The 12,946-nt window shown below is 37.5% G+C and overlaps 1 protein-coding gene across 1 annotated transcript in view; it reads left to right on the top strand.

Annotated features, from left to right (window-relative positions):
• Positions 1–1,085: 1,085 nt before the first annotated feature.
• pmpcb (peptidase, mitochondrial processing subunit beta) overlaps positions 1,086–12,946 on the top strand; it is a 17,620-nt gene continuing 5,759 nt past the window's right edge. The window contains exons 1-6 of the mRNA XM_061913194.1: positions 1,086–1,245; positions 4,185–4,322; positions 4,402–4,488; positions 8,603–8,732; positions 10,373–10,571; positions 10,644–10,723. Coding sequence (XP_061769178.1) covers positions 1,132–1,245; positions 4,185–4,322; positions 4,402–4,488; positions 8,603–8,732; positions 10,373–10,571; positions 10,644–10,723 — 748 coding nt within the window. The 5' untranslated portion in view covers positions 1,086–1,131. The remainder of the gene's footprint in view (positions 1,246–4,184; positions 4,323–4,401; positions 4,489–8,602; positions 8,733–10,372; positions 10,572–10,643; positions 10,724–12,946) is intronic.

Here is a 12,946-nt window from a genome sequence, read left to right as displayed (position 1 = left end):
TTTTTGGTAACACTTTAGTATGGGGGACATATTCTAAGTAACAAAGACTTAATTTAGAGTTATTTGGACACTAGGGGAATATTGTAAGTCATGAAGACTTAATTTAGAGTTATTTGCTTAGGGTTATAGGGTTAGGGTTATAATAAGGCCATGCCGAAAAGGCATTAATATGTACCTAATAATGACTAGTTAAGAGCCAATATGTAACTAATTTGCATGTTAATAAGCAACTAATTAATGGTGAGTATGTTACCCATACTGAAGTGTTACCATGTATTTCTTACTGGTGCACAAAATGCACCTTGCATGAAAATCACCTTGTTCAAACAACAAAACCAACAAAACTCACAACAAATTACACACCTGCAAATTTAGTCAGCTGTTGTCGTATCCGTAATACGCCGATAGGGAGAAGTTTGTATTTACACGATGAGTCGGGTACGTTTTGACCTCTGCTGAACCCCTGAGGCCGACTCGCCGAACCCAGGTTAAGCAACACTGCTCTATTTACCCTGGATGTCTTAACCCTACTCTTGTGCAGTAATTGATTGATTCAAACTTGTATTGGTAGATTGCACAGTACAGTACATATTCCGTACAATTGGCCACTAAATTGTAACACCCGAATAAGTTTTCAACTTGTTTAAGTCGGGGTCCACGTAAATCAATTCATGGTAACCCTACGCCGTATAAACATTTAGGGTAAAATAATAATACAATATTTATACTAATAATATTTTTTAAATAATTTAGTCTCCACTTGTGTAAAAAAAAAATGCCGACACGACTTACCAATGAAACACACCTTTTAAACGATTAACCATAGGCAGCCTTATTATTGAAAATAAGATACTATCGCTGTACGATGAAAAACATATGTTAAGGTTATATTGTCTTACATTTATCACCCTGTTACTTTAATAATGCATTTTGAACAAATCTAAAACAATTCAAATATGTGAAATTCGTTTTACTGGCTCGAAATTTCAAGATGACAGCTATACAAAATAAAATGAATGTTTTTAAGGGAATTATAAATTGTGGCTCATGGAAACTATACGGTCTCAAATGAACCAGGTTACTTAAATGCAGCATCCCCCCAAACGGATGTAACGTAAGTGGTTGCCGCCGATGACTCTTGTTCCTCCGTCTGCCGTAAAAATGGCGACCTCTTTGCGTCTCCTCACATCCGCGAGGAAATGTTTGGTACGCAACTCACTACTGGAGACACGTCGTCTGGGCACAGTAAGATGAATAAGTTACGATTTATTCTCCTGAAAATAGGTTACATTATTTTCAGCCTTTCGTTTTAACGCTTCAACAAATGTTACATTTGTTTGGTTTAGTTGACAACTGTCCAGTTGCAGTTTTAACGACTAAATGCGGGAAATGTAGTTAGTTAAGCGGCAAGTCACTCATTAGATGTAGCTAATCTACAGGGGAAGTTATCCCCGGAGAATTGTAGCAAGCTACACTACATAATACACGGTAAAAGTAGCTTGCTGGTCAGCAAAACTACATTTAACGGCATTTAAATCTGAGGGCCCACATGTATAATGTCAATGTTAATGTAACTGAGAGTGTACCAAGGGTCCATTACTATCTGTGTTGTTCCTGCGATGACGTGGCGACTTGTCCATGGTGTACACCGCCTTCCGCCCGATTGTAGCTAAGATAGGCACCAGCGACCCCTAAGGGAATAAGCGGTAGAAATAGATGGATAATAAACCAGTGATTCTCAACCTTTTTTCAGTGATGTACCCCCTGTGAAAATGTTTTTTATTCAAGTACCCCCTAATCAGAACAAATCATTTTTGGTTTAAAAAAAAGAGATACATAAGTAAAATACAGCACTATGTCATCAGTGTCTGATTTGTTAAATTGTATAACAGGGCAAAATATTGCTCATTTGTAGTGGTCTTTATTGAACTATATTGAAAACAAGATATACAAATAACTAAAAACCTGTTGTAAAATAAAAAAGTGATTCAATTATAAATAAAGATTTCTTCACAAAGAAGTAATCATCAACTTAAAGTGCCCTCTTTGGGGATTGTAATAGAGATTCATCTAGATTTATGAACTTAATTCTAAAAATTTCTTCACACAAAAAGAAATCTTTAACATCAATATTTGTGGAACATGTCCAAAAAAAATCTAGCTGTCAACACTGAATATTGAATTGTTGCATTTCTTTTCACAGTTTATTACATTCAGATTTTGTTGAAGCATTATTCAATGAATATATTTTTTAAGGATTTTTGAATTGTTGCTATTTTTAGAATATTTAAAAAAAAAAATCTCACGTACCCCTTGGCATACCTTCAAGTACCCCCAGGGGTACACGTACCCCCATTTGAGAACCACTGCTATAAACTGTCATTTAGCTGTGACACCCTACAATTACCTCTAGGGGTCCCCACACCCCACTGTATGTATTTATTTACTTTGCCTTTTCTTTGACCCAGCCCTATGTTATCCATTTTCTCTACCTACATTGCAAAAAAAAAAAACAATAACTTGTGTGTGTTGTTTGGGAACAGTTGCTAATGGTTATGTGCAGTAAAATGTATAATATCAATGTTAATGTAACTGCGAGTGTACAAATGGACCCAATAAGGGTCCTTTGCTATTAACTATCTGTCATTTAGCTGAGACACCTGACAACTACCTCAAGGGGTCCGCGCACCCCACTGTATGTATTTATTTACTTAGCCTTTTCTTTGACCCAGCCCTATGTTATCAATTTTCTCTACCTACATTGCAAAAAAAAAACAATGACTAGTGTGTGTTGTTTGGGAACAGTTGCTAATGGTTATGTGCAGTGAAACTTTTCATGAACTCAACTCACCTTAAAGGGGAACATTATCACCAGACCTATGTAAGCGTCAATATATACCTTGATGTTGCAGAAAAAAGACCATGTTTTTTTAACCGATTTCCGAACTCTAAAAGGGTGAATTTGGCGATTTAAACGCCTTTCAATTGTTCGCTGTCGGAGCAATGACCTTTCACCCGTGATGTCACAACATGAAGCAATCTGCCATTTTCTCAAACACATTACACACACACCAAGTCAAATCAGCTCTGTTATTTTCCGTTTTTTCCACTGTTTTCCGTACCTTAGAGTCATTATGCCTCGTCGGTGTGTTGTCGGAGGGTGTAACAAGACGGTCAGGGATGGATTCAAGTTGCACCAGTGGCCAAATGATGTGAAAGTCCCTCGTTTGTTCTGCACACTGTACCGAAGACAGCTATGCTACAACAGAGATGGCAGAGATGGCAAGAATGTGTGGATATCCTGCGACACTCAAAACAGATGTATTTCCAACGATAAAGTCAACGAAATCACAAAGGTGCCATATGTTGTAATGTGGTCAGAAATGGTACTGCAATCATGGTCAAATTTTCTGATTGATTGATTGAAACTTTTATTTGTAGATTGCAAAGTACAGTACATATTCCGTACAATTGACCACTATATGGTAACACCCGAATAAGTTTTTCAACTTGTTTAAGTCAGGGTTCCACGTTAATCAATTCATGGTACTCTGTAGTCTCCTCCCACTTTCCCTGACTGATGTTGCCCGATACGCAGCCAAATCCGAATCCTACTCCAAGGAACTTCAAATAGCAATCGTAGTAGTCCTATGCTGTAGGTTTTTCTTGTTTATGCTTCTTGCAAGATGGTTTACTAAGTAATGATGCCACATTTTACTGATGTCAATTAGCCAAAGGTATTTGTAAAGTTATGCAGCAATATTTTAATCAGGAGTCAGTACAGATTGTTAGCATTACCCTACTAAAATGTCTAGTTTGACCGCACGGACCACTAGGGTTTTGAAGTTGTTTTAGAGCGCTTTGAAGGTTACAACGGCCAGATCTTCCAAGCTTTTTTATGATCTTTAAAATCCTACAAAAAAGATGTTCTTGTCTTACATAATGTTTGTGAGCGATAGGCAAAATTCCCAAAGGTGTGCAGTTCCCTTTAAGGTGTAATAACAAGCAGAGTGGCAGCTGGTACCTCAAAATACTCGTAAGTTGGAGTACTTGTAACTTGGTTAAAGTACCACTTTATATAAAAACAAACAGGCAGATTTAAATGCAAATGTAAAAATGAAACCAGCACATGGACATGAACCACAGAAAGTGAGGTAACTGCTGTGATCCTGTTTGTTTTGTAGCTCAATGCCGGACCACCCAGACTGTTGGCAACACAGTCTGCTCACCAAGTGGCTTTAAATGTCCCTGAAACAAAAGTAACCACTTTAGAAAATGGGCTCCGTGTGGCTTCCGAGGATTCTGGCCTGTCAACGTGTACAGTAAGTTGCACAAAATGCATTTTTGTGTTTGTCACAATCACACAATCTAATCTCTTCATTAACATGCGACTTCTTTCAGGTGGGCCTCTGGATCGATGCCGGCAGTCGCTACGAGAATGAGAGGAATAATGGCACAGCGCATTTTCTCGAGCACATGGCATTTAAGGTGAGATGTTTATACTAAATCCTATGCATTTATTGTTGAATTTAAATCACATTTACTCTAAAGCAGGGGTGTCAAACTCAATTTACCTGGGGGCCACTGGACGCAGAAACTGGGTGAGGCTGGGCCGCAAGAAAAGATTTCTTTAAAAATCTAACATGCAATTTTCTATGAATTCACCTTCTATGAATGGTGTTCCCGTCCTAGCATTGCTAGGGCAGGAAAACCAACCCTCACAATTTTTCCAGGAGACTCCTGAATTTCAGTGCACCTCCCGACAATCTACCGGTGCGATAATTTTCTCGAATTTGTCCCAATTTTCACCCGGCTGACATTATTAAGGGCTGCCGTGACTGCACTGCCTTTAATGTCCTCTACAACAGTGGTTCTCAAACTTTTTTCAATGACCTTTTTTTAATTCAAGTACCCCCTAATCAGAGCAAAGCATTTTTGGTTGAAAAAAAGAGATGAAGAAGTAAAATACAGCAGTATGTCATCAGTTTCTGATTTATTAAATTGTACAAACCCCGTTTCCATTTGATTTGGGAAATTGTGTTGGATGTAAATATAAACGGAATACGATGATTTGCAAATCATTTTCAACCCATATTCAGTTGAATATGCTACAAAAACAACATATTTGATGTTCAAACTGATAAACATTTTTTTATTTGCAAATAATAATTAACTTTAGAATTTGATGCCAGCAACACGTGACAAAGAAGTTGGGAAAGGTGGCAATAAATACTGATAAAGTTAAGGAATGCTCATCAAACACTCTTTTGGAACATCCCACAGGTGTGCAGGCTAATTGGGAACAGGTGGGTGCCATGATTGAGTATAAAAGCATCTTCCATGAAATGCTAAGTAATTCACAAACAAAAATGGGTGAGGGTCACCACTTTGTAAGCAAATTGTGGAAACAGTTTTAGAACAACATTTCTCAACGAGCTATTGCAAGGAATTTAGGGAGTTTACCATCTACGGTCCGTAAAATCATCAAAAGGTCAGAGAATCTGGAGAAATCACTGCACGTAAGCGATGATATTACAGACCGTTGATCCCTCAGGTGGTACTGCATCAAAAACCGACATCAGTTTGTAAAGGATATCACCACATGGGCTCAGGAACACTTCATAAAACCACTGTCTGTAACTATAGTTGGTCGCTACATCTGTAAGTGCCAGTTAAAACTCTGCTATGCAAAGCAAAACCCATTTATCAACAATACCCAGAAACACCACCGGCTTCACTGGGCCCAAGATCATCTATGATGGACTGATGCAAAATGGAAAAGTGTTCTGTGGTCTGACGAGTCCACATTTCAAGTTATATTTTGAAACTGTGGACGTAGTGTCCTCCGGAACAAAGAGGAAAATAACCATCCGGATTGTTATAGGCGCAGAGTTCGAAAGCCAGCATCTGTGGTGGTATGGGGGTGTATTAGTGCCCAAGGCATGTGTAACTTACCCATCTGTAAAGGCACTATTAATGCTGAATGGTCCACACAGGTTTTGGAGCAACATATGTTGTCATCCAAGCAACGTTATCATGGATGCCCCTGTTTATTTCAGCAAGTCAATGCCAAGCCACGTGTTACAACAGCGTGGCTTCATAGTGAAAGAGTGCGGGTACTTTCCTGGCCCGCCTGCCGTCCAGACCTGTCTCCCATTGAAAATGTGTGGCGAATTATGAAGCGTAAAATACAACAACGGAGACCCCGGACTGTTGAACGACTGAAGCTCTACATAAAACAAGAATGGTAAAGAATTCCACTTTCAAAGCTTCAACAAATAGTTTCCTCAGTTCCCAAACATTTATTGAGTGTTGTTAAAAGAAAAGGTGATGTAACACAGTGGTGAACATGCCCTTTCCCAACTACTTTGGCACGTGTTGCAGCCATGAAATTCTAAATTAACTATTATTTGCAAAACAAAATAAAGTTTATTTGTTTGAACATCAAATATATTTTCTTTGTAGTACATTCAGTTGAATATGGGTTGAAAAGGATTTGCAAATCATTGTATTCCGTTTATATTTACATCTAACACAATTTCCTAACCCATATGGAAACGGGGTTTGTATAACAGTGCAAAATATTGCTCATTTGTAGTGGTCTTTCTTGAACTATTTTGAAAAAAAGACATAAAAATAACTAAAAAACTTGTTGAAAAATAAACAAGTAATTCAATTATAAATAAAGATTTCTACACATAGAGGTAATCATCAATTTAAAGTGCAAAATTTGGGGATTGTAATAGAGATCCATCTGGATTCATCAACTTCATTCTTAACATTTCTTCCCAAAAAAACATCTTTAACATCAATATTTATGGAACATGTCCACAAAAAATCTAGTTTTCAACACTGAATATTGCATTTCTTTTCACAGTTTATGAACTTGCATTCATATTTTGTTGAAGTGTTATCCAACAAATATATTTATTAAGTATTTATGACTGACTGCTATTTTTTAGAATGTTTTTGATAAATCTCACTTAGCTCTTGGCAGACCTTCGCATAGCGTACCATCGATAAGAGAATTACTGCTCTACAACTCGTCATTGCGCACATAACACAACTAAAGTGACAGCTCTTATTGATGTCGTGCGAGACGTGCAGAACTACGTCGGTGGCTGCAAGACGTACTTAGTCAACAGCCATACAGGTCACACTGAGGGTGGCCGTATAAACGAGTTTAACACTGTTACAAATATGTGCCACACTTTGAACCCACACCAAACAACAATGAAAAACACATTTTGGGAGAACATCCGCACCCCAACACAACTTAAACGCAAGAGAACAAATTCGCAGAACACCTTGCAGTCCTAACTCTCCCGGGCTACAATATACACAACCTCAACCGACGCAAGTAGGGAGGGTGGGGGTGTGGGGGATTGGTGGTAGCAAGGGTGTGTGTATTGTAGCCCGTAAGAGTCAGGGCTGCATGGGATTTTGGGTATTTGTTCTGTTGAGTTTATGTTGTATTACGGTGCAGATGTTCTCCTGAAATGTGTTTGTCCTTCTTGTTTGGTGTGGGTTCACAGTCTGGCACACATTTGTAACAGTGTTGAAGTTTGGTTACGGCCACCCTCAGTGTGACCTGTGTGGCTATTGAACAAATATGTCTTGCAACATCACACATGTATACTGCTCAGCTAAATGTAACAAGCCAATAGGCTTGCACGCTGTCTGTACAGGATTCAGAGGGCGTTTAGAACAGTGCCATTGCGGCACCCCCTGAGTATTGTTGATTGGGTAAAAATCGCCAGGTATTTCTATAGAGTGGATATCCTGATATTAAGGGGACTCCCGTGAAAATTGGGAACGTTGGGAAGTATGTTCCGTTCAAATTAAACTCGCTGCCGCACATACATTAAATAGTCATATCAAAGTGCGGGCCGCAAAATAACGTCTCACGGGCCGCAATTGGCCCGCGGGCCCTATGTTTGAGACACCTGCTCTAAAGTATATATTTTGGTAACCCTGGGATTGGCAAAATATTATAAAGCTCTCCCACAATATACTAGAGTGGAGCCTGTTTATGTTGACACCCCTCGGATTGGCTAACTGAAACTAGCCATTTTTTGTACATTTACTTGTGACTTTGGCCAGAGACATAAGGAGAAAGGTGATGATAAAGGACGTTTGTTGACATGGTTTTTCTCCATTTGTGTACATTTGCATTTGAATTCTTTATACATTTTGTACTTTTAACAGATCTTCATTTGTGCATGTTTGCATTTTAATTCTTTACACATTTTGTACTTTTAACAGAGCTACTATAGTACATTTCACAATAAACCCTTCCTTGTTTGCACAAATACTTCTTCCGGTGGCTAAGAAAAATAAAAAAGGGTTCATTTTGTAAGTTGCTTAGGTAGGAGCCCTGTTAATACGGAGATGCTATTACTTTTGAAGCTTACTCTGCACTGAACAGGAAGTCACTTTGTGCGCGTTTTAATGCTCTGTAACCAGACAGTAGTTATGTTGCTGTTGTCATTAGCGGTAATGGTGAACAGTCCTACAACACGTCAACATAAACAGGCCATTTTTTTTTTCATAGAAACAACTATTTTGAGTCTCAAATTTTAAATGTTGTCTTTCGTGACAGGGCACCAGGAAACGGTCCCAGCTGGACCTAGAATTAGAAATTGAGAACATGGGTGCACATCTAAATGCGTACACGTCCCGGGAGCAAACTGTGTACTATGCCAAAGCCTTCTCCAAGGATCTTCCAAGAGGTAATATAATGTAGGACTGTGCCACACTGCACATTTTGGTGTTTTGGATTTGTTACCAAGTGGCCTATTTTGCCAATACCAATAATGATACGTTTTACTTGAAATTTATAAATATACATTTATATTTATAATATTTTAAGATTATTTTCTTAGCTTGTTGGTGATGATTATAATCTGAATAAAACACAGAGACAAATTGTAATTATTTTATCTACAAAAATTCTACAACATAAATCAATATCAGTCAATGAATATTACTATTTTTTTATAGGCTAAAATGTGTGTAAAATATTCAGTATTGCGAAATAACTAAATAAGAGCAACAGCCACTATTGGCTGGAAATTTAATCTTTTATACTTTTCCCCCGAGTTTATAAACATTATATAATCAATATCATGCTATCAAACAAAAACATGAACAAAACAAACACATTTTTGAAAATAAAAACAGAGGGCTGAAAACTATTGATCTCATGGTGGTCCGATACCGATACTACCCTCGCGAGATGAAAGATAGTATTGATACAATATTTGGATCCATCCGCCCACCCCTAGGATAAAGTAGGGCTGGAGTTTAGGCTTATAATTGAAATGTGTCATATTATTTTAATGTTAGTGGCCGCCAGATATAGGTGAACAAAAACACAGGTTTGACTACATACCATACTTTACTCTATACTGTATTGTAGTAGTATATACTAGGGCTGGACAATTATGTCAAGACTAAAAATCTCGATTATTTTGATTGATATAGTAATCCCAATTGTTTAACACGATTATTCATTCATTTGAAAACCTGAGTATTTATTTACTGTACCACCAAAACTCAACTTAAAATATAATTAAAGCGGATATAAAAGTGTAACAAATAAACCACAACAAATAAAATAAAAGGTATAACGATGAATTCAAATAACAATAGCGATATAAATATATAATAAAATTTAGTATTTCCATTTTATTTCCTTTTAAATCAGTTTTTTACCTTTTACACTTATTTTACCATCATAAAGTGTGCTTTTTGTGTAAAATATAAAATAATAAATGTCTCTTAATTAAATGTAAAAATCCTCATTTATTGGCGCAATACTTATTTTGACGATTTTGACCAATATTTTAAGTCAAAGAGTATTGTGTAAATGTACGAATAAGTGCTATAAGTATATTATGCCTGTGTAAGGTACTTTTTTTTTGAAGCCTTTATTTCGTTATCGCAGTCAGACCGGATGTGGCGGATCGCGCAATTATTGTGAAGGAGGGACCTGTGCTGTTGCTCTGAGCTTGATCGGTAAAGAAAGGAAATGAGGCTGTAAAAAAATAAAGACAGCCAACCACTGATGAACAAAGTTGTCGCATTAAGATCAATGGGAGTAAACAGAGAGGATTTTCTAATAATAGTGTCTAAGAAAAAACATGTAGGAACAAAACAGCACTGGTCCAAGAACAGATCCCTGTAGGACATCATGGTTAAGTTTTAACCCTGTGCACAGGTGTAACCCAGCTGAGTCATAGAATGCTGGTAATAGCAAATAATTCTAAATGCATTAACTAAAATAAAAGGAATGTATTCCTTAACTGAAAAAGTACAGTCTAGTTTTTTGTTTCATATTAACTCACTTTACTTGTTACATTTCTCCAAGCTGTGGAGATCTTGGCAGACATCATCCAGAACAGCATGTTAGGTGAGGCCGAGATCGAGAGGGAGCGAGGTGTAATCCTCCGAGAGATGCAGGAAGTGGAGACCAATCTGCAGGAAGTGGTCTTCGATTACCTGCATGCTACTGCATACCAGGCCACGGCGCTGGGCAGAACCATCCTGGGTCCCACCGAGAATATCAAGTAAAAACTAAACAAATCTAGATGTATGTATATTATGCAACATGTTATGAACACACAATCGTTTCATTGCAGGACGATTAATAAAGGAGATCTGGTAGAGTACATCACTACACACTACAAAGGTCCTAGAATAGTACTGGCTGCTGCTGGAGGTGAGAACTATTTGGATCGCACACAAATGACCTTTATTATTTATTTGAAATTGGACTAGAATCAAGCTTGTCCTAATATGTTGACTATTTTGGTGTTTTTCAAACTTTTTTATGCAAACAACCACTTAATCAAGTAAAATATGATTAGGGTATGCCAAAAATGTATCACACGCACATAAAAAATGTAGCCCTGCAAAAAAATCTTTAGTAGTCACTAGGGGTGTCCCAAAACACATTTTTGACTTCCAATACGATGCTGATATTGGAGCCTTAATTGTTCACCAATTCGGATATAAATCCAATACGTTAGCGTGAATCATTGCACAAACTATTATAATTGTGTTGTGTTGGATGTTAGATAAGCTTTGAACAGTGAAATTTGTTAAACAGAGAAGAATGGTAGGTATGAAAAACACTAACATATTTATTAATTGGAAATGATGTATGCTGTTTTTAATTTAAAGTAGTAACTTGTCTTTGGCGACAATTACTGTTCACAATAATTCATTACATTAAGCTCATGACGCAGTAAGTTGCATAATGCGGACAAGTTAGTTACTGGATACCTTACAATGTACTTTTTCTGCCTTGTAGACTTTGTATTTGTATATAATATTTAACTATTATTATTTGATACTTGGTTATATTGACAAATGTGCTGTTTTAGACTGCGATACTTTTTAATTAAGGACACATTACTTTTGTATCGCCTGTGTACTATTGTGTTCTTAGCTGCTGTGTGGCTGCTAGCTCCTACAGACTTTAGTCTAGCATGTTTACCTTTTGTAAATGACTTGACTAAAATGCAAAAAAAAAAACCATCAACCTTATGTGTTTATTCTGTTGGTTTTATATAATTCATTTAAGGTCAAACAAAAAACAATCAACATTACATATAAAATAAATAATGAACGGAAAGGAGCAGAAAGTAATCAAACTTAACTTACATCTGCCCCCTAATCATACAGTTACATTTGTTCAACTTAGAAGTCTATTATAACTATATATATATATATATATATATATATACATATATACACACAGTGAAGAAAATAAGTATTTGAACACCCTGCTATTTTGCAAGTTCTCCCACTTAGAAATCATGGAGGGGTCTGACATTTTCATGGTAAGTGCATGTCCACTGTATGAGAGATAACCTAAAAAGAAAAATCCATAAATCACAATCTATGATTTTTTTAACAATTTATTCGTGTGATACAGCTGAAAATAAGTATTTAAACACCAACATTAATATTTGGTAGAGTAGTCTTCTTTTGTAATTACATAGGTGAAATGTTTCCTGTAGTTCTTCACCAGGTTTGCACAGACTGCAGGAGGGATTTTGGCCCACTCCTCCACACAGATCTTCTCTAGATCAGTCAGGTTTCTGGGCTGTCGCTGAGTAACACAGACTTTCAGCTTCCTCCAAAGATTTTCAATTGGATTTAGGTCTGGAGACTGGCTAGGCCACTCCAGAACCTTGATATGGTTCTTAGGAAGCCACTTCTTGGTTTTCTGGCTGTATACTTTGGGTCATTGTCATGTTGGAAGATCCAGCCACGACTCATCTTCAATGATCTGACTGAGGAAAGGAGTTTTTTGGCCAAAATCTCACAATACATGGCTGTAGTCATCCTCTCCTTAATACAGTACAGTCGTCCTGTCCCATGAGCAGAAAAACACCCCCAAAGCATGATGCTACCACCCCCATGCTTCACAGTAGGGATGGTGTTCTTGGGATGGTACGCATCATTCTTCTTCCTCCAAACACGCATAGTGGAATTTTGACCAAAAAGGTTAGTTTTGGTCTCATCTATCCACAAAACTTTCTCCCATGACTCCTCTGGATCATCCAAATGGTCATTGGAAAACTTAAGATGGGCCTTAACGTGCTGGTTTAAGCAGTGGAACCTTCCGTGCCATGCATGATTTCAAACCATGACGTCTTAGTGTATTAGATAGATAGATAGATAGTACTTTATTTATTCCGTCAGGAGAGTTCCTTCAGGAAAATAAAAATTTTCAGCACAATCCCATTCAAGATCAGACAAACATTACAGGGAGACAGAACAGGATCGCTGACGGGTCTGCCGGCTTCCAGCGCCCCTTACATATTACCAACAGTGACCATGGAAACAGTGGTCCCAGCTCTTTTCAGGTCATTGACCAAGTCCTGCCGTGTAGTCCTGGGTTGATTCCTCACCTTTCTTAGCATCATTGAGA

This window comes from Nerophis ophidion, linkage group LG10 (assembly GCF_033978795.1).
Source record: "Nerophis ophidion isolate RoL-2023_Sa linkage group LG10, RoL_Noph_v1.0, whole genome shotgun sequence".
Classification (NCBI taxonomy): domain Eukaryota; kingdom Metazoa; phylum Chordata; class Actinopteri; order Syngnathiformes; family Syngnathidae; genus Nerophis; species Nerophis ophidion.
This window is presented reverse-complemented; position numbering and strand designations above follow the sequence as displayed.